We start from the raw sequence: 25,323 nt of genomic DNA, 5'->3' as shown, positions 1-25,323 counted from the left end.
ATGTGGCGGTGTATGTGGCGGTGTATGTGGCGGTGTAGGAGGTGGTGGTGTAGGTGGCGGTGTAGGTGGTGGTGGTGTAGGTGGTGGTGTAGATGGTGGTGTCGGTGGCGGTGTAGGTGGTGGTGGTGTAGGTATAGGTGGTGTCGGTGGCGGTGTAGGTGGCGGTGGTGTCGGTGGCGGTGTAGGTGGCGGTGGTGTAGGTGGTGTTGGTGGCGGTGGTGTCGGTGGTGGTGTAAGTCGTGGTGTAGGTGGCGGTGGTGTAGGTGATGGTGGTGTAGGTGCTGGTGGTGTAGGTGGTTGTGGTGTAGACGATGATGATGCTGCTGGTGGTGCTGCGTTGTTGTTGTTGTTGTTGGTGCAGGCGGTGCTCCTGGCGGTGGTGGTGGTGTAGGTGGTGGTGTATGTGATGGTGGTGTAGGTGGTGGTGTAGATGTTGGTGTAGATGGTGGTGTAAGTGGTGGTGTAGGTGGTGGTGGTGGTGTAGGTGGTGGTGGTATAGGTGGTGTCGGGGGTGGTGTAGGTGGTGGTGTATGTGCTGGTGGTGTAGACGGTGATGGTGCTGCTGGTGCTGGAGCTGCGTTGTTGTTGTTGTTGTTGGTGCAGGCGGTGCTCCTGGCGGTGGTGGTGGTGTAGGTGGTGGTGTATGTGCTGGTGGTGTAGGTGATGGTGGTGTATGTGCTGGTGGTGTAGGTAGGTGGTGGTGTATGTGCTGGTGGTGTAGGTGGCGGTGGTGTCAGTGGTGGTGTAGGTGGTGGTGGTGTAGACGATGATGGTGCTGGTGCTGGAGCTGCGTTGTTGTTGTTGTTGGTGCAGGCGGTGCTCCTGGTGCCGGTGTCCCCGGCGGCGTCCCCGGCGCCGCCACCGGCGCCGGCGCCGGTGGCGGCGGTGGCTCCCTGGTGCGTGGTTCGTGCGTGCGACTGGCCGAGGAGTGGGGCCCGGTGCTTCGTCGCTGCACTCCCGAGGGGGCTTGGAGCGGCCCGGTGGGGCCCGGTCGCTGTGCCTGCAGCCCAGGGGCCAGCCCAGACCAGAGCCTCTCATCCTGCCAACGTGAGAACTGCCTCCCGCTACGTCCTGATACAGCCTGATACTACGTGATACTACTACTACTACTACCTGATACTACTACTACCTGATACTACTACTACCTGATACTACTGTGCCTGCAGCCCAGGGGCCAGCCCAGACCAGAGCCTCTCATCCTGCCAACGTGAGAACTGCCTCCCGCTACGTCCTGATACAGCCTGATACTACGTGATACTACTACTACTACTACCTGATACTACTACTACCTGATACTACTACTACTACCTGATACTACTGTGCCTGCAGCCCAGGGGCCAGCCCAGACCAGAGCCTCTCATCCTGCCAACGTGAGAACTGCCTCCCGCTACGTCCTGATACAGCCTGATACTACGTGATAATAATACTACTACTACCTGATACTACTACTACCTGATACTACTACTACTACCTGATACTACTACTACTACTACCTGATACTACTACTACCTGATACTACTGTGCCTGCAGTCCAGGGGCCAGCCCAGACCAGAGCCTCTCATCCTGCCAACGTGAGAACTGCCTCCAGCTACGTCCTGATACATCCTGATACTACGTGATAATACTACTACCTGATACTACTACTACCTGATACTACTACTACCTGATACTACTACTACTACTACCTGATACTACTACAGCCTGATACTACTACTACCTGATACTACTGTGCCTGCAGTCCAGGGGCCAGCCCAGACCAGAGCCTCTCATCCTGCCAACGTGAGAACTGCCTCCAGCTACGTCCTGATACATCCTGATACTACGTGACAATACTACTACTACTACCTGATACTACTACTACCTGATACTACTACTACCTGATACTACTACTACCTGATACTACTACTACCTGATACTACTACTACCTGATACTACTACCACCTGATACTACTACTACCTGATACTACTGTGCCTGCAGTCCAGGGGCCAGCCCAGACCAGAGCCTCTCATCCTGCCAACGTGAGAACTGCCTCCCGCTACGTCCTGATACAGCCTGATACTACGTGATAATACTACTACTACCTGATACTACTACTACCTGATACTACTACTACTACCTGATACTACTACTACTACCTGATACTACTACTACCTGATACTACTACTACCTGATACTACTACTACCTGATACTACTGTGCCTGTAGTCCAGGGGCCAGCCCAGACCAGAGCCTCTCATCCTGCCAACGTGAGAACTGCCTCCCGCTACGTCCTGATACAGCCTGATACTACGTGACAATACTACTGCTACCTGATACTACTACTACCTGATACTACTACTACTACCTGATACTACTACTACCTGATACTACTACTACCTGATACTACTACTACCTGATACTACTACAGCCTGATACTACTACTACTACCTGATACTACTACTACCTGATACTACTACTACTACTACCTGATACTACTACTACTACCTGATACTACTGTGCCTGTAGTCCAGGGGCCAGCCCAGACCAGAGCCTCTCATCCTGCCAACGTGAGAACTGCCTCCCGCTACGTCCTGATACAGCCTGATACTACGTGATACTACTACTACTACTACCTGATACTACTACTACTACCTGATACTACTACTACCTGATACTACTACTACCTGATACTACTACTACCTGATACTACTACTACCTGATACTACTGTGCCTGTAGTCCAGGGGCCAGCCCAGACCAGAGCCTCTCATCCTGCCAACGTGAGAACTGCCTCCCGCTACGTCCTGATACAGCCTGATACTACGTGATAATACTACTACTACCTGATACTACTACTACCTGATACTACTACTACCTGATACTACTGTGCCTGCAGTCCAGGGGCCAGCCCAGACCAGAGCCTCTCATCCTGTCAACGTGAGAACTGCCTCCCGCTACGTCCTGATACAGCCTGATACTACGTGACAATACTACTACCTGATACTACTACTACCTGATACTACTACCTGATACTACTACTACTACTACTACCTGATACTACTACAGCCTGATACTACTACTACCTGATACTACTGTGCCTGCAGTCCAGGGGCCAGCCCAGACCAGAGCCTCTCATCCTGCCAACGTGAGAACTGCCTCCCGCTACGTCCTGATACAGCCTGATACTACGTGATAATACTACTACTACCTGATACTACTACTACCTGATACTACTACTACTACCTGATACTACTACTACTACCTGATACTACTACTACCTGATACTACTACTACCTGATACTACTACTACCTGATACTACTGTGCCTGTAGTCCAGGGGCCAGCCCAGACCAGAGCCTCTCATCCTGCCAACGTGAGAACTGCCTCCCGCTACGTCCTGATACAGCCTGATACTACGTGACAATACTACTGCTACCTGATACTACTACTACCTGATACTACTACTACTACCTGATACTACTACTACTACCTGATACTACTACTACCTGATACTACTACTACCTGATACTACTACTACCTGATACTACTACTACCTGATACTACTACTACCTGATACTACTACTACCTGATACTACTGTGCCTGTAGTCCAGGGGCCAGCCCAGACCAGAGCCTCTCATCCTGCCAACGTGAGAACTGCCTCCCGCTACGTCCTGATACAGCCTGATACTACGTGACAATACTACTGCTACCTGATACTACTACTACCTGATACTACTACTACTACTACCTGATACTACTACTACCTGATACTACTACTACCTGATACTACTGTGCCTGTAGTCCAGGGGCCAGCCCAGACCAGAGCCTCTCATCCTGCCAACGTGAGAACTGCCTCCCGCTACGTCCTGATACATCCTGATACTACGTGACAATACTACTACTATCTGATACTACTACTACTACCTGATACTACTACTACCTGATACTACTACTACTACTACCTGATACTACTGTGCCTGTAGTCCAGGCGCCAGCCCAGACCAGAGCCTCTCATCCTCCCAACGTGAGCACTGCCTCCCGCTACTTCCTGATACATCCTGATACTACGTGATAATACTACTACTACCTGATACTACTACTACCTGATACTACTACTACCTGATACTACTACTACTACCTGATACTACTGTGCCTGCAGTCCAGGGGCCAGCCCAGACCAGAGCCTCTCATCCTGCCAACGTGAGAACTGCCTCCAGCTACGTCCTGATACATCCTGATACTACGTGACAATACTACTACTACTACCTGATACTACTACTACCTGATACTACTACTACCTGATACTACTACTACCTGATACTACTACTACCTGATACTACTACTACCTGATACTACTACTACTACCTGATACTACTACTACCTGATACTACTACTACCTGATACTACTACTACCTGATACTACTACTACCTGATACTACTACTACCTGATACTACTACTACCTGATACTACTACTACCTGATACTACTACTACCTGATACTACTGTGCCTGTAGTCCAGGGGCCAGCCCAGACCAGAGCCTCTCATCCTGCCAACGTGAGAACTGCCTCCCGCTACGTCCTGATACAGCCTGATACTACGTGACAATACTACTGCTACCTGATACTACTACTACCTGATACTACTACTACCTGATACTACTACTACCTGATACTACTACTACCTGATACTACTGTGCCTGTAGTCCAGGTGCCAGCCCAGACCAGAGCCTCTCATCCTGCCAACGTGAGAACTGCCTCCCGCTACGTCCTGATACATCCTGATACTACGTGACAATACTACTACTATCTGATACTACTACTACTACCTGATACTACTACTACCTGATACTACTACTACTACCTGATACTACTACTACCTGATACTACTACTACCTGATACTACTACTACCTGATACTACTACTACCTGATACTACTACTACCTGATACTACTGTGCCTGTAGTCCAGGGGCCAGCCCAGACCAGAGCCTCTCATCCTGCCAACGTGAGAACTGCCTCCCGCTACGTCCTGATACAGCCTGATACTACGTGACAATACTACTGCTACCTGATACTACTACTACCTGATACTACTACTACTACCTGATACTACTACTACCTGATACTACTACTACCTGATACTACTGTGCCTGTAGTCCAGGGGCCAGCCCAGACCAGAGCCTCTCATCCTGCCAACGTGAGAACTGCCTCCCGCTACGTCCTGATACATCCTGATACTACGTGACAATACTACTACTATCTGATACTACTACCTGATACTACTACTACCTGATACTACTACTACTACTACCTGATACTACTGTGCCTGTAGTCCAGGCGCCAGCCCAGACCAGAGCCTCTCATCCTCCCAACGTGAGCACTGCCTCCCGCTACGTCCTGATACATCCTGATACTACGTGATAATACTACTACTACCTGATACTACTACTACCTGATACTACTACTACCTGATACTACTACTACTACCTGATACTACTGTGCCTGCAGTCCAGGGGCCAGCCCAGACCAGAGCCTCTCATCCTGCCAACGTGAGAACTGCCTCCAGCTACGTCCTGATACATCCTGATACTACGTGACAATACTACTACTACTACCTGATACTACTACTACCTGATACTACTACTACCTGATACTACTACTACCTGATACTACTACTACCTGATACTACTACTACCTGATACTACTACTACTACCTGATACTACTACTACCTGATACTACTACTACCTGATACTACTACTACCTGATACTACTACTACCTGATACTACTACTACCTGATACTACTACTACCTGATACTACTACTACCTGATACTACTACTACCTGATACTACTACTACCTGATACTACTGTGCCTGTAGTCCAGGGGCCAGCCCAGACCAGAGCCTCTCATCCTGCCAACGTGAGAACTGCCTCCCGCTACGTCCTGATACAGCCTGATACTACGTGACAATACTACTGCTACCTGATACTACTACTACCTGATACTACTACTACCTGATACTACTACTACCTGATACTACTACTACCTGATACTACTGTGCCTGTAGTCCAGGTGCCAGCCCAGACCAGAGCCTCTCATCCTGCCAACGTGAGAACTGCCTCCCGCTACGTCCTGATACATCCTGATACTACGTGACAATACTACTACTATCTGATACTACTACTACTACCTGATACTACTACTACCTGATACTACTACTACTACTACTACCTGATACTACTGTGCCTGTAGTCCAGGCGCCAGCCCAGACCAGAGCCTCTCATCCTCCCAACGTGAGCACTGCCTCCCGCTACTTCCTGATACATCCTGATACTACGTGATAATACTACTACTACCTGATACTACTACTACCTGATACTACTACTACCTGATACTACTACCTGATACTACTACTACTACCTGATACTACTACTACTACCTGATACTACTACTACCTGATACTACTACTACTACCTGATACTACTACTACTACCTGATACTACTACTACCTGATACTACTGTGCCTGTAGTCCAGGGGCCAGCCCAGACCAGAGCCTCTCATCCTGCCAACGTGAGAACTGCCTCCCGCTACGTCCTGATACAGCCTGATACTACGTGACAATACTACTACTACTACCTGATACTACTACTACCTGATACTACTACTACCTGATACTACTACTACTTGATACTACTACTACTACCTGATACTACTACTACCTGATACTACTACTACCTGATACTACGTGACAATACTACTGCTATCTGATACTACTACTACCTGATACTACTACTGCTACTTGATACTACTACTACTACCTGATACTACTACTACTACCTGATACTACTACTACCTGATACTACTACTACCTGATACTACTACTACCTGATACTACTACTACTACCTGATACTACTGCTACCTGATACTACTACTACCTGATACTACTACCACCTGATACTACTACTACCTGATACTACTACTACCTGATACTACTACCTGATACTACTACTACTACCTGATACTACTACTACCTGATACTACTACTACCTGATACTACTACTACCTGATACTACTATTTCCTGATACATCCTGATACTACTACTACCTGATACTACTACTACTACATCCTGATACTACTACTACCTGATACTACTACTACCTGATACTACTACTACCTGATACTACTACTACTACCTGATACTGCTACTACCTGATACTACTACTACTACCTGATACTACTACTACTACCTGATACTACTACTACCTGATACTACTATTTCCTGATACATCCTGATACTACTACTACCTGATACTACTACTACTACTACCTGATACTACTACTACCTGATACTACTACTACCTGATACTACTACTACTACCTGATACTGCTACTACCTGATACTACTACTACTACCTGATACTACTACTACTACCTGATACTACTATTTCCTGATACATCCTGATACTACTACTACTACTACCTGATACTACTACCTGATACTACTACTACCTGATACTATTACTACTACTACCACTACTACTACCTGATACTACTACTACCTGATACTACTACTACTACTACCTGATACTACTACTACCTGATACTAATACTACCTGATACTACTACTACCTGATACTACTACTACCACTACTACTACCTGATACTACTACTACCTGATACTACTATTTCCTGATACATCCTGATACTACTACTACTACTACCTGATACTACTACTACCTGATACAGTTACTACCTGATACTACTACCTGATACTACTACTACTCCCTGATACTACTACTACCTAATACTACTACTACTACCTGATACTACTACTACCTGATACAGCCTGATACTACTACTACTACTACCTGATACAGACTGATACTACTACTACCTGATACAGACTGATACTACTACTACTTGATACTACTACTACCTGATACAGACTGATACTACTACTACTACTTGATACTACTACTACCTGATACAGCCTGATACTACTACTACCTGATAATACTACTACCTGATACTACTACTACCTGATACTACTACCTGATACTACTACTACCTGATACTACTACTACCTGATACTACTACTACCTGATACTACTACTACCTGATACTACTACTACCTGATACTACTACCTGATACTACTACTACCTGATACTACTACTACCTGATACTACTACTACCTGATACTACTACTACTACCTGATACTACTGTGCCTGTAGTCCAGGGGCCAGCCCAGACCAGTGCCTCTCATCCTGCCAACGTGAGAACTGCCTCCCGCTACGTCCTGATACAGCCTGATACTACGTGATAATACTACTACTACTACCTGATACTACTACTACCTGATACTACTACTACCTGATACTACTGTGCCTGTAGTCCAGGGGCCAGCCCAGACCAGAGCCTCTCATCCTGCCAACGTGAGAACTGCCTCCCGCTACTTCCTGATACAGCCTGATACTACGTGACAATACTACTACCTGATACTACTACTACCTGATACTACTACTACTACCTGATACTACTACTACCTGATACTACTACTACCTGATACTACTACTACCTGATACTACTACTACCTGATACTACTACTACTACCTGATACTACTACTACCTGATACTACTACTACCTGATACTACTACTACTACCTGATACTACTACTACCTGATACTACTACTACCTGATACTACTGTGCCTGTAGTCCAGGGGCCAGCCCAGACCAGAGCCTCTCATCCTGCCAACGTGAGAACTGCCTCCCGCTACTACCTGATACAGCCTGATACTACGTGACAATACTACTACTACCTGATACTACTACTACCTGATACTACTACTACCTGATTCTACTACTACATCCTGATACTACTACTACCTGATACTGCTACTACCTGATACTACTACTACCTGATACTACTACTACCTGATTCTACTACTACATCCTGATACTACTACTACCTGATACTGCTACTACCTGATACTACTACTACCTGATACTACTACTACCTGATTCTACTACTACATCCTGATACTACTACTACCTGATACTACTACTACCTGATACTACTGTGCCTGTAGTCCAGGGGCCAGCCCAGACCAGAGCCTCTCATCCTGCCAACGTGAGAACTGCCTCCCGCTATGTCCTGATACATCCTGATACTACGTGACAATACTACTACTACCTGATACTACTACTACTACCTGATACTACTACTACCTGATACTACTACTACCTGATACTACTACTACCTGATACTACTACTACCTGATACTACTGTGCCTGTAGTCCAGGGGCCAGCCCAGACCAGAGCCTCTCATCCTGCCAACGTGAGAACTGCCTCCCGCTACGTCCTGATACATCCTGATACTACGTGACAATACTACTACTACTACTACCTGATACTACTACTACTACTACCTGATACTACTACTACCTGATACTACTATTACTACCTGATACTACTACTACCTGATACTACTACTACTACTACCTGATACTACTACTACCTGATACTACTACTACCTGATACTACTACTACCTGATACTACTACTACTACCTGATACTACTGCTACCTGATACTACTACTACTACCTGATACTACTACTACTACCTGATACTACTACTACTACCTGATACTACTACTACTACCTGATTTAGCTACTACATCCTGATACTACTACTACCTGATACTACTACTACTACCTGATACTACTACTACCTGATACTACTACTACCTGATACTACTGCTACCTGATACTACTACTACTACCTGATACTACTACTACCTGATACTACTACTATTACTACCTGATACTACTACTACTACCTGATACTACTACTACTACCTGATACTACTACTACCTGATACTACTACTACCTGATACTACTGTGCCTGTAGTCCAGGGGCCAGCCCAGACCAGAGCCTCTCATCCTGCCAACGTGAGAACTGCCTCCCGTTACTTCCTGATACAGCCTGATACTACGTGATACTACTACTACTACCTGATACTACTACTACCTGATACTACTACTACTACCTGATACTACTACTTGATACTACTACTACCTGATACTACTACTACCTGATACTACTACTACCTGATACTACTACTACCTGATACTACTACTACCTGATACTACTGTGCCTGTAGTCCAGGGGCCAGCCCAGACCAGAGCCTCTCATCCTGCCAACGTGAGAACTGCCTCCCGCTACATCCTGATACAGCCTGATACTACGTGACAATACTACTACTACCTGATACTACTACTACCTGATACTACTACTACCTGATACTACTACTACCACTACTACTACCTGATACTACTACTACCTGATACTACTATTTCCTGATACATCCTGATACTACTACTACTACTACCTGATACTACTACTACCTGATACAGTTACTACCTGATACTACTACCTGATACTACTACTACTCCCTGATACTACTACTACCTAATACTACTACTACTACCTGATACTACTACTACCTGATACAGCCTGATACTACTACTACTACTACCTGATACAGACTGATACTACTACTACCTGATACAGACTGATACTACTACTACTTGATACTACTACTACCTGATACAGACTGATACTACTACTACTTGATACTACTACTACCTGATACAGCCTGATACTACTACTACCTGATAATACTACTACCTGATACTACTACTACCTGATACTACTACCTGATACTACTACTACCTGATACTACTACTACCTGATACTACTACTACCTGATACTACTACTACCTGATACTACTACTACCTGATACTACTACCTGATACTACTACTACCTGATACTACTACTACCTGATACTACTACTACCTGATACTACTACTACTACCTGATACTACTGTGCCTGTAGTCCAGGGGCCAGCCCAGACCAGTGCCTCTCATCCTGCCAACGTGAGAACTGCCTCCCGCTACGTCCTGATACAGCCTGATACTACGTGATAATACTACTACTACTACCTGATACTACTACTACCTGATACTACTACTACCTGATACTACTGTGCCTGTAGTCCAGGGGCCAGCCCAGACCAGAGCCTCTCATCCTGCCAACGTGAGAACTGCCTCCCGCTACTTCCTGATACAGCCTGATACTACGTGACAATACTACTACCTGATACTACTACTACCTGATACTACTACTACTACCTGATACTACTACTACCTGATACTACTACTACCTGATACTACTACTACCTGATACTACTACTACCTGATACTACTACTACTACCTGATACTACTACTACCTGATACTACTACTACCTGATACTACTACTACTACCTGATACTACTACTACCTGATACTACTACTACCTGATACTACTGTGCCTGTAGTCCAGGGGCCAGCCCAGACCAGAGCCTCTCATCCTGCCAACGTGAGAACTGCCTCCCGCTACTACCTGATACAGCCTGATACTACGTGACAATACTACTACTACCTGATACTACTACTACCTGATACTACTACTACCTGATTCTACTACTACATCCTGATACTACTACTACCTGATACTGCTACTACCTGATACTACTACTACCTGATACTACTACTACCTGATTCTACTACTACATCCTGATACTACTACTACCTGATACTGCTACTACCTGATACTACTACTACCTGATACTACTACTACCTGATTCTACTACTACATCCTGATACTACTACTACCTGATACTACTACTACCTGATACTACTGTGCCTGTAGTCCAGGGGCCAGCCCAGACCAGAGCCTCTCATCCTGCCAACGTGAGAACTGCCTCCCGCTATGTCCTGATACATCCTGATACTACGTGACAATACTACTACTACCTGATACTACTACTACTACCTGATACTACTACTACCTGATACTACTACTACCTGATACTACTACTACCTGATACTACTACTACCTGATACTACTGTGCCTGTAGTCCAGGGGCCAGCCCAGACCAGAGCCTCTCATCCTGCCAACGTGAGAACTGCCTCCCGCTACGTCCTGATACATCCTGATACTACGTGACAATACTACTACTACTACTACCTGATACTACTACTACTACTACCTGATACTACTACTACCTGATACTACTATTACTACCTGATACTACTACTACCTGATACTACTACTACTACTACCTGATACTACTACTACCTGATACTACTACTACCTGATACTACTACTACCTGATACTACTACTACTACCTGATACTACTGCTACCTGATACTACTACTACTACCTGATACTACTACTACTACCTGATACTACTACTACTACCTGATACTACTACTACTACCTGATTTAGCTACTACATCCTGATACTACTACTACCTGATACTACTACTACTACCTGATACTACTACTACCTGATACTACTACTACCTGATACTACTGCTACCTGATACTACTACTACTACCTGATACTACTACTACCTGATACTACTACTATTACTACCTGATACTACTACTACTACCTGATACTACTACTACTACCTGATACTACTACTACCTGATACTACTACTACCTGATACTACTGTGCCTGTAGTCCAGGGGCCAGCCCAGACCAGAGCCTCTCATCCTGCCAACGTGAGAACTGCCTCCCGTTACTTCCTGATACAGCCTGATACTACGTGATACTACTACTACTACCTGATACTACTACTACCTGATACTACTACTACTACCTGATACTACTACTTGATACTACTACTACCTGATACTACTACTACCTGATACTACTACTACCTGATACTACTACTACCTGATACTACTACTACCTGATACTACTGTGCCTGTAGTCCAGGGGCCAGCCCAGACCAGAGCCTCTCATCCTGCCAACGTGAGAACTGCCTCTTGCTACATCCTGATACAGCCTGATACTACGTGACAATACTACTACTACCTGATACTACTACTACTACCTGATACTACTACTACCTGATACTACTACTACCTGATACTACTACCACCTGATACTACTACTACCTGATACTACTGTGCCTGTAGTCCAGGGGCCAGCCCAGACCAGAGCCTCTCATCCTGCCAACGTGAGAACTGCCTCCCGCTACGTCCTGATACATCCTGATACTACGTGACAATACTACTACTACTACTACCTGATACTACTACTACTACTACCTGATACTACTACTACCTGATACTACTATTACTACCTGATACTACTACTACCTGATACTACTACTACTACTACCTGATACTACTACTACCTGATACTACTACTACCTGATACTACTACTACCTGATACTACTACTACTACCTGATACTACTGCTACCTGATACTACTACTACTACCTGATACTACTACTACCTGATACTGCTACTACCTGATACTACTACTACCTGATACTACTACTACCTGATTCTACTACTACATCCTGATACTACTACTACCTGATACTGCTACTACCTGATACTACTACTACCTGATACTACTACTACCTGATTCTACTACTACATCCTGATACTACTACTACCTGATACTACTACTACCTGATACTACTGTGCCTGTAGTCCAGGGGCCAGCCCAGACCAGAGCCTCTCATCCTGCCAACGTGAGAACTGCCTCCCGCTATGTCCTGATACATCCTGATACTACGTGACAATACTACTACTACCTGATACTACTACTACTACCTGATACTACTACTACCTGATACTACTACTACCTGATACTACTACTACCTGATACTACTACTACCTGATACTACTGTGCCTGTAGTCCAGGGGCCAGCCCAGACCAGAGCCTCTCATCCTGCCAACGTGAGAACTGCCTCCCGCTACATCCTGATACAGCCTGATACTACGTGACAATACTACTACTACCTGATACTACTACTACTACCTGATACTACTACTACCTGATACTACTACTACCTGATACTACTACCACCTGATACTACTACTACCTGATACTACTGTGCCTGTAGTCCAGGGGCCAGCCCAGACCAGAGCCTCTCATCCTGTCAACGTGAGAACTGCCTCCAGCTACTTCCTGATACAGCCTGATACTACGTGATAATACTACTTCTACTACCTGATACTACTACTACCTGATACTACTACTACCTGATACTACTACAGCCTGATACTACTACAGCCTGATACTACTACTACTACTGCTACCTGATACTACTACCACCTGATACTACTACTGCCTGATACTACTGTGCCTGTAGTCCAGGGGCCAGCCCAGACCAGAGCCTCTCATCCTGCCAACGTGAGAACTGCCTCCCGCTACGTCCTGATACAGCCTGATACTACGTGACAATACTACTACTACTACCTGATACTACTACTACCTGATACTACTACTACCTGATACTACTACAGCCTGATACTACTACAGCCTGATACTACTACTACTACCTGATACTACTACTACTACTATCTGATACTACTACTACTACTACTACTACCTGATACTACTACTACTACCTGATACTACTACTACTACTATCTGATACTACTACTACTACTACCTGATACTACTACTACCTGATACTACTACTACCTGATACTACTACTACTACCTGATACTACTACTACTACCTGATACTACTACTACTACTACCTGATACTACTACTACTACTACCTGATACTACTACTACTACCTGATACTACTACTACTACCTGATACTACTACTACTACTACCTGATACTACTACTACTACCTGATACTACTACTACTACCTGATACTACTACTACCTGATACTACTACTACCTGATACTACTACTACTACTACTACCTGATACTACTACTACTACCTGATACTACTACTACTACTACCTGATACTACTACTACTACTACCTGATACTACTACTACCTGATACTACTACTACCTGATACGACTACTACTACCTGATACTACCACTACTACTACCTGATACTACTACTACTACTACCTGATACTACTACTACCTGATACTACTACCTGATACTGCTACAGCCTGATACTACTACTACCTAATACTACTACAGCCTGATACTACTACTACTACCTGATAATACTACTACTACTTGATACTACTACTACCTGATACTACTACTACCTGATACTACTACTACTACCTGATACTACTACTACCTGATACTACTACTACCTGATACTACTACTACCTGATACTACTACTACTACTGCCTGATACTACTACTACCTGATACTACTACTACTACCTGATACTACTACTACTACCTGATACTACTACTACCTGATACTACTACTACTACCTGATACTACTACTACTACCTGATACTACTACTACCTGATACTACTACTACCTGATACTACTACTACTACTACGTGATACTACTACTACTACCTGATACTACTACCTGATACTACTACTACCTGATACTACTACTACTTGATACTACTACTACTACCACTACTACTACACTACCACTACACTACTACTACACTACTACTATACTACCACTACTACTACACTACCACTACACTACTACTACTACCTGATACTACCTAATACTACTACTACTACACTACCACTACACTACTACTACTACGTGATACTACTACTACCTGATACTACCTGATACTACTACCACTAGCTCCTCCTACTACCTGATACTACTACTACCTGATACTACTACTACTACCTGATACTACTACTACCTGATACTACTACTACTTGATACTACTACTACCACTACTGCTACACTACTACTACACTACCACTACACTACTACTACACTACTACTACACTACCACTACTACTACACTACTACTACTACTACCTGATACTACCTAATACTACTACTACCACTACTACTACACTACCACTACATTACTACTACTACGTGATACTACTACTACCTGATACTACTTGATACTACTACCACTAGCTCCTCCTACTACCTGATACTACTACTACCTGATACTACTACTACTACTACCTGATACTACTACTACCTGATACTACTACTACTTGATACTACTACTACCACTACTGCTACACTACTACTACACTACCACTACACTACTACTACACTACTACTACACTACCACTACTACTACACTACTACTACCTGATACTACCTAATACTACTACTACCACTACTACTACACTACCACTACATTACTACTACTACGTGATACTACTACTACCTGATACTACTTGATACTACTACCACTAGCTCCTCCTACTACCTGATACTACTACTACCTGATACTACTACTACCACTACATCCTACTACCTGATACTACTACGACTACTACTACCACTATCTCCTACTACTATTACTACTACCTCCTACTGCACATCCTCCACCACCTCCTCCTCCTCTTCTGGGTGGATAGGTGGGTGGGTGGATAGGTGGGTGGGTGGATGGTTTGGTGGGTGGATGGGTGGGTGGGTGGATGGGTGGGTGGGTGGAATGGGTGGGTGGGTGGGTAGGTGGATCGGTGTGTGGGTGGGTGGGTGGGCCGATGGTTTTGTGGGTGGATGGGTGGGTGGGAGGATGGTTTGGTGGGTGGATGGGTGGGCCGATGGTTTGGTGGGTGGATGGGTGGGTAGGTGGATGGGTGGGCCGATGGTTTTGTGGGTGGATGGGTGGGTGGGTGGATGGGTGGATGGGTGGGTGGATGGGTGGGTGGGAGGATGGTTTGGTGGGTGGATAAGTGGGTGGGTGGGTGGATGGGTGGATGGGTGGGTGGGTTGAGCGTGACACCTTCACCTTTGCAACCTCTCCCCCACCACCACCCCCCCACCACCCCCCCACCACCCCCACCACCACCCCCCCACCACCTCCCCCCCCAACCACACGCAGTGTGCGCTGTGGGTCTGTACAAGGCAGAGGGCGGCCTGGGCGGCTGTGGACCGTGCCCGGCTAGGAGCCACGCGGTGTCGCTGGGAGCCACGGCGTGTGCCTGTGAGCCCGGTTACTACCGTGCCGACACTGACGGAGCGCACCTCGCCTGCACAGGTGACGGTGGTGGTGGTGACGGTGGTGGTGGTGGTGGTGGTGATGGTGGTGACGGTGGTGATGGTGGTGGTGGTGATGGTGGTGGTGGTGATGGTGATGGTGGTGGTGATGGCGGTGATGGTGGTGGTGATGGTGGTGGTGGTGATGGTGGTGATGGTGATGGTGGTGACGGTGGTGGTGGTGATGGTGGTGGTGATGGTGGTGGTGGTGGTGGTGATGATGGTGGTGGTGGTGGTGATGGTGGTGATGGTGGTGATGGTGATGATGGTGACGGTGGTGATGGTGATGGTGATGATGGTGGTGGTGATGGTGATGGTGATGATGGTGGTGGTGGTGATGGTGATGATGGTGGTGGTGGTGGTGATGATGGTGGTGGTGGTGATTGTGGTGGTGGTGGTGATAGTTATGGTGGTTGTGATTGTGGCTGTGACTCCACCGCCGCGTCGAGCCCCAGGTGGTTGGACGCGTGGACAGCGACACGGGGGGTGGGGGGGGGGGGAGCAGGGAACCGTTGCCATGGGAGATGGAAGCTGTTGCCAAGGGAGATGGAAGCTGTTGCCAAGGGAGATGGAAGCTGTTGCTAAGGGAGATGGAAGCTGTTGCCAAGGGAGTTGGGGGCCGTTGCCAAGGGAGATGGAAGCTGTTGCCAAGGGAGATGGAAGCTGTTGCCAAGGGAGGTGGAAGCTGTTGCCAAGGGAGATGGGGGCCGTTGCCAAGGGAGATGGAAGCTGTTGCCAAGGGAGATGGAAGCTGTTGCTAAGGGAGATGGAAGCTGTTGCCAAGGGAGTTGGGGGCCGTTGCCAAGGGAGATGGAAGCTGTTGCCAAGGGAGATGGAAGCTGTTGCCAAGGGAGGTGGAAGCTGTTGCCAAGGGAGATGGGGGCCGTTGCCAAGGGAGATGGAAGCTGTTGCCAAGGGAGATGGAAGCTGTTGCCAAGGGGGATGGAAGCTGTTGCCAAGGGGGATGGAAGCTGTTGCCAAGGGAGATGGAAGCTGTTGCCAAGGGAGATGGAAGTTGTTGCCAAGGTAGATGGAAGCTTTTACCAAGGGAGGTGGAAGCTGTTGCCAAGGGAGATGGAAGCTGTTGCCATGGGAGATGGGGGCCGTTGCCAAGGGAGATGTAAGCTGTTGCCAAGGGAGGTGGAAGCTGTTGCCAAGGGGGATGGAAGCTGTTGCCAAGGGGGGATGGAAGCTGTTGCCAAGGGAGATGGAAGCTGTTGCCAAGGGAGGTGGAAGCTGTTGCCAAGGGAGATGGAAGCTGTTGCCACTCCCTCCCCCCCTCACACCCCCCCCCTCACACCCCCCCCTCACCCCCCCCCTCCCTCACCCCCCCCCCTCTCCCCCCCCCCTCCCCGTGCGCCCCGCAGGGGTTCCGTCCGAGCCGCGGGCTCTCTCCGTGACTCCGCTGACGGCGTCCCCCACGGCCACGGCCGCGGCCACAGCGGCCGCGGCCGTGGCCCTGGAGTGGCTGCCGCCGGCCGACACCGGCGGCCGCGACGACCTCCGCTACAACGTCATCTGCCGAGCGTGTCCCCTGGCCTCGCCCCGCTCACGGCACAGCGGCACGGTGAGCGGGGCCGGACCAAATAGGACGAGGAGCCAGATTAAACGAACCAGATTGAACGAACCAGATGGTAGGAGCCAGATGGGACGAGGAGCCAGATTAAACTAACCAGATGGTAGGAGCCAGATGGGAAGAGGAGCCAGATGGAACGAACCAGATTGAACGAACCAGATGGGAGGAGCCAGATGGGACGAGGAGCCAGATTAAACTAACCAGATGGTAGGAGCCAGATGGGCAGAGACAGATGGAGCAAGCCAGGTGGCACGAGCCAGATTAAACGAACCAGATGGACCGAGCCAGATGGGCCGAGCCAGATGGGCCGAGCCAGATGGGACGAGGAGCCAGATTGTTGCCCGGGTGGAACGAGGAGCCAGATTCAGAGCGTGCCCCCTGGCCTCGCCCCGCTCACGGCACGGCGGCACGGTGAGCGGGGACGAGGAAGCCAGATGGGACGAACCAGATTAAACTAACCAGATGGTAGGAGCCAGATGGGACGAACCAGATTGGCAGCCAGATTAAACTAACCAGATGGTAGGAGCCAGATGGGACGAACCAGATTGGCAGCCAGATTAAACTAACCAGATGGTAGGAGCCAGATGGGAAGAGGAGCCAGATTAAACTAACCAGATGGTAGGAGCCAGATGGGAAGAGGAGCCAGATGGAACAAACCAGATTGGCAGCCAGATTAAACTAACCAGATGGTAGGAGCCAGATGGGAAGAGGAGCCAGATTAAACTAACCAGATGGTAGGAGCCAGATGGGACGAGGAGCCAGATTAAACTAACCAGATGGTAGGAGCCAGATGGGACGAGGAGCCAGATTAAACTAACCAGATGGTAGGAGCCAGATGGGACGAGGAGCCAGATTAAACTAACCAGATTGAACGAACCAGATGGTAGGAGCCAGATGGGACGAGGAGCCAGATTAAACTAACCAGATGGTAGGAGCCAGATGGGCAGAGACAGATGGAGCAAGTCAGGTGGCACGAGCCAGATTAAACGAACCAGATGGACCGAGCCAGATTGGACGAACCAGATTAAACGAACCAGATGGACCGAGGAGCCAGATTGTTGCCCGGGTGGAACGAGGAGCCAGATTCAGAGCGTGCCCCCTGGCCTCGCCCCGCTCACGGCACGGCGGCACGGTGAGCGGGGACGAGGAAGCCAGATGGGACGAACCAGATTAAACTAACCAGATGGTAGGAGCCAGATGGGACGAACCAGATTGGCAGCCAGATTAAACTAACCAGATGGTAGGAGCCAGATGGGACGAACCAGATTGGCAGCCAGATTAAACTAACCAGATGGTAGGAGCCAGATGGGAAGAGGAGCCAGATTAAACTAACCAGATGGTAGGAGCCAGATGGGAAGAGGAGCCAGATGGAACAAACCAGATTGGCAGCCAGATTAAACTAACCAGATGGTAGGAGCCAGATGGGATGAGGAGCCAGATTAAACTAACCAGATGGTAGGAGCCAGATGGGAAGAGGAGCCAGATTAAACTAACCAGATGGTAGGAGCCAGATGGGCCGAGGAGCCAGATTAAACTAACCAGATGGTAGGAGCCAGATGGGAAGAGGAGCCAGATTAAACTAACCAGATGGTAGGAGCCAGATGGGACGAGGAGCCAGATTAAACTAACCAGATGGTAGGAGCCAGATGGGACGAGGAGCCAGATTAAACTAACCAGATGGTAGGAGCCAGATGGGACGAGGAGCCAGATTAAACGAACCAGATGGTAGGAGCCAGATGGGACGAGGAGCCAGATGGAACAAACCAGATTGGCAGCCAGATTAAACTAACCAGATGATAGGAGCCAGATGGGACGAGGAGCCAGATTAAACTAACCAGATGGTAGGAGCCAGATGGGACGAGGAGCCAGATGGAACAAACCAGATTGGCAGCCAGATTAAACTAACCAGGTGGTAGGAGCCAGATGGGACGAGGAGCCAGATGGGACGAACCAGATTGACAGCCAGATTAAACTAACCAGATGGTAGGAGCCAGATGGGACGAGGAGCCAGATGGAACAAACCAGATTGGCAGCCAGATTAAACTAACCAGATGGTAGGAGCCAGATGGGACGAGGAGCCAGATGGAACAGACCAGATTGGCAGCCAGATTAAACTAACCAGATGGTAGGAGCCAGATGGGACGAGGAGCCAGATGGAACAAACCAGATTGGCAGCCAGATTAAACTAACCAGATGGTAGGAGCCAGATGGGACGAGGAGCCAGATGGGACAAACCAGATTGGCAGCCAGATTAAACTAACCAGATGGTAGGAGCCAGATGGGACGAGGAGCCAAATGGAACAAACCAGATTGGCAGCCAGATTAAACTAACCAGATGGTAGGAGCCAGATGGGACGAGGAGCCAGATGGAACGAACCAGATTGGCAGCCAGATTAAACTAACCAGATGGTAGGAGCCAGATGGGACGAGGAGCCAAATGGAACAAACCAGATTGGCAGCCAGATTAAACTAACCAGATGGTAGGAGCCAGATGGGACGAGGAGCCAGATGGAACGAGCCAGATTGACAGCCAGATTAAACTAACCAGATGGCTCGAGCCAGATTGTTGCCCGGGTGGAACGAGGAGCCAGATTCAGAGCCAGGTTGAACGAACCAGATGGGCCGAGCCAGATGGCGCTAGCCAGATGGAGCGAGCCAAATTAAACGAACCAGATGGACCGAGCCAGATTTAACGAACCAGATGGGCCGAGCCAGATGGAGCGAGCCAAATTAAACGAACCAGATGGACCGAGCCAGATTGAACGAACCAGATAGACCGAGCCAGATGGAGCGAGCCAGATGGGACGGGGAGCCAGATGGGACGAGCCAAATTGAACGAACCAGATTAAACGAGCCAGATGGACTGAGCCAGATTGAACGAACCAGATGGGACGAGCAGCCAGATGGACCGAGCCAGATGGGACGAGCAGCCAGATGGACCGAGCCAGATTGACGAACCAGATTGACCGAGCCAGATGGACTGAGCCAGATTGTTGCTCGGGTGGAACGAGGAGCCAGATTCAGAGCTTGCCCCCTGGCCTCGCCCCGCTCACGGCACGGCGGCACGGTGAGCGGGCCGAGCCAGATGGGACGAGCCAGATGGGACGAGGAGCCAGATGGAACGAACCAGATGGACCGAGCCAGATGGGCCGGGTCAGATGGATCGACCCAGATGGGCCGAGTCAGATTGAACGAGCCAGATGGACAGCCAGATTAAACGAACCAGATGGTAGGAGCCAGATTAAACGAGCCAGATGGCTCAAGCCAGATGGACCGAGCCAGATTAAATGAACCAGATGGCTCGAGCCAGATGGACCGAGCCAGATTAACCGAACCAGATGGCTCAAGCCAGATGGACCGAGCCAGATTAAACGAACCAGATGGACCGAGCCAGATTGGTGCCCGGGTGGAACGAGGAGTCAGATGCAGAGCCAGATTAAATGAACCAGATGGTAGGAGCCGGATGGAACGAGCCCGATGGACAGCCAGATAAAACGAACCAGATGGAACGAGCCAGATGGATTAAGCCAGATGGAACTAATCAAATGGAATGAGCCAGATGGATGGCCAGATTGTATGAACCAGATAGACTGTTGGGGCAAGTGCTGTTATCGAGCACCTATGAAGGCCGGCACGGCTACAGGAGGGGGTGGGTGGCCAGCAGCACCTGGCGGTGGTGGCTGTGAGCACACAACACACACCACACACACCACACACACACACCACACACACCACACACACACACCACACACACCACACACACACACCACACACACCACACACACACACCACACACACACCACACACACACCACACACCACACACACCACACACACCACACACACCACACACACCACACACACCACACACACACCACACACACACCACACACACACCACAAACACCACACACACACAACACATCACCACTCACACACACCACACACACCACACACACTCACACACACCACACACACACCACACACACACACCACACACACACAACACACACACCACACACACACACCACACCACACACACACCACACACACACCACACACACACCACACACCACACACACCACACACACCACACCACACACACCACACACCACACACACCACACACACCACACACACACTATACACACCACACACACCACACACACCACACACACCACACACACACACCACACACACCACACACACCACACACACACCACACACACCACACACCACACACACACACCACACACACCACACACACACCACACACACCACACACACCACACACCACACACACACCACACCACACACACCACACACACACCACACATCACCACACTCACACACACCACACACACACCACACACACCACACACACACACCACACACACCACACACACACACCACACACACCACACACACACACCACACACACCACACACACACACCACACACACACCACACACACACCACACACCACACACACCACACACACCACACACACCACACACACCACACACACCACACACACACCACACACACACCACACACACACCACAAACACCACACACACACCACACACACACACCACACACACACCACACACACCACACACACACAACACATCACCACTCACACACACCACACACACCACACACACTCACACACACCACACACACACCACACACACACACCACACACACACAACACACACACCACACACACACACCACACCACACACACACCACACACACACCACACACACACCACACACCACACACACCACACACACCACACCACACACACACCACACACACCACACACCACACACACCACACACACCACACCACACACACCACACACCACACACACCACACACACCACACACACACTATACACACCACACACACCACACACACCACACACACCACACACACACACCACACACACCACACACACCACACACACACCACACACACCACACACCACACACACACACCACACACACCACACACACACCACACACACCACACACACACCACACACCACACACACACCACACCACACACACCACACACACCACACACACACACCACAAACACCACACACACAACACACACACCACACACACACACCACACACACACCACACACACCACACACACCACACACACACCCCACACACACCCCACACACACCACACACAACACATCACCACTCACACACACACACCACACACACCACAAACACCACACACACACCACACACACCACACACACCACAAACACCACACACACACACTCACACACACCACACACACCACACATACAACACACACACCACACACACCACACACACACCACACAAACACCACACACACAACACACACCACACACACTCACACACACCACACAAACACCACACACACCACACACACCACACACACACACCACACACACACCACACACACCACACACACCACACACACTCACACACACCACACACCACACCACACACACACACCACACACACACCACAAACACCACACACCACACACACACACCACACACACCACACACACACCACACACACCACAAACAACACACACACACCACACAAACACCACACACACAACACACACCACACACACACCACACAAACACCACATACACCACACACACCACACACACACACCACACACACCACACACACCACACACACAACACATCACCACTCACACACACCACACACAGCACACACACTCACACACACCACAAACACCACACACACCACACACACACCACACACACACCACACACACCACAAACAACACACACACACAACACATCACCACTCACACGAACGACAGACGGATGACGCCCCCACCCCGAATCTCCATCTCCGCAGGGCGGCTCCGGCACCGGCGCCGGTGCCGGCTGCATCCGCTGCGACTCTCACCTGAGCTTCTGGCCGGGGCGGCTGGACCTGCCGGGCACGCGCGTGGAGGTGGCCGGCCTGGCACCCCTCACGCTCTACGCCCTGGAGGTGCAGGCCCTGAACGGAGTCTCCGCCCTCAGCCCATTGCCTCCACGTTCCGCAACAGCGCAGTACAGCCTGCCCGCTGCAGGTGACTCGGTGGTGGTGGTGGTGATGGTGGTGGTGGGGGTGGTGGTGGTGGTGGTGGTGAAGGCGGTGGGGGTGGTGGTGCAGGTGGTGGTGGAGGTGATGGCCGTGGTGGCGGTGGTGGTGGTGGATGCGGTGGAGGCGGTGGTGGTGGTGGTGGAGGCGGTGGTGGAGGTGGTGGTGGTGGAGGTGGTGGAGGTGGTGGAGGCGGTGGTGGAGGTGGTGGTGGTGGAGGTGGTGGAGGTGGCGGTGGAGGCGGTGAAGGTGGTGGTGGTGGTAGTGGAGGTGGTGGTGGTGGTGGTGGTGGTGGCGGAGGCGATGGAGGCAGTGGTGGTGGAGGTGGCGGTGGAGGTGGTGGCGGTGGTGGAGGTGGTGGTGGAGGTGGTGGTGGAGGTGGTGGAGGTGGCGGTAGAGGTGGTGGAGGTGGTGGAGGTGGCGGTGGAGGTGGCGGTGGAGGTGGTGGTGTTGGTGGAGGTGGTGGAGGTGGTGGTGGAGGCGGTGGAGGCGGTGGTGGTGGAGGTGGTGGAGGTGGTGGAGGCAGTGTTGGCCGTGAAAGATCGTGGCTGTAAGGGTAGCGGCTGAGCGTTTGAGGCGGTAGAGCCCATCGCGTGATTGCGTGTGACCCCGGCTGACAGAGGA

The 25,323-nt window shown here is 49.3% G+C and overlaps 1 protein-coding gene across 1 annotated transcript in view; it reads left to right on the top strand.

Moving 5' to 3' along the window:
- Positions 1–24,753, top strand: part of LOC116958315 (uncharacterized) — a gene marked incomplete at its 3' end in the record, with an annotated part of 45,514 nt that extends 20,761 nt beyond the window's left edge. The window contains exons 6-10 of the mRNA XM_076064616.1: positions 39–49; positions 814–1,047; positions 16,829–16,984; positions 18,351–18,550; positions 24,469–24,753. Coding sequence (XP_075920731.1) covers positions 39–49; positions 814–1,047; positions 16,829–16,984; positions 18,351–18,550; positions 24,469–24,753 — 886 coding nt within the window. The remainder of the gene's footprint in view (positions 1–38; positions 50–813; positions 1,048–16,828; positions 16,985–18,350; positions 18,551–24,468) is intronic.
- Positions 24,754–25,323: the final 570 nt, after the last annotated feature.

The sequence above is a fragment of the Petromyzon marinus genome, unplaced genomic scaffold, assembly GCF_048934315.1.
Source record: "Petromyzon marinus isolate PM22_M1 ecotype Great Lakes invasive population unplaced genomic scaffold, UKy_Petmar_22M1.pri1.0 PM_Scaffold_547, whole genome shotgun sequence".
Classification (NCBI taxonomy): domain Eukaryota; kingdom Metazoa; phylum Chordata; class Hyperoartia; order Petromyzontiformes; family Petromyzontidae; genus Petromyzon; species Petromyzon marinus.
Note: the sequence above shows the minus strand (reverse complement) of the source record. Positions and strands in the feature narration are given on the sequence as shown.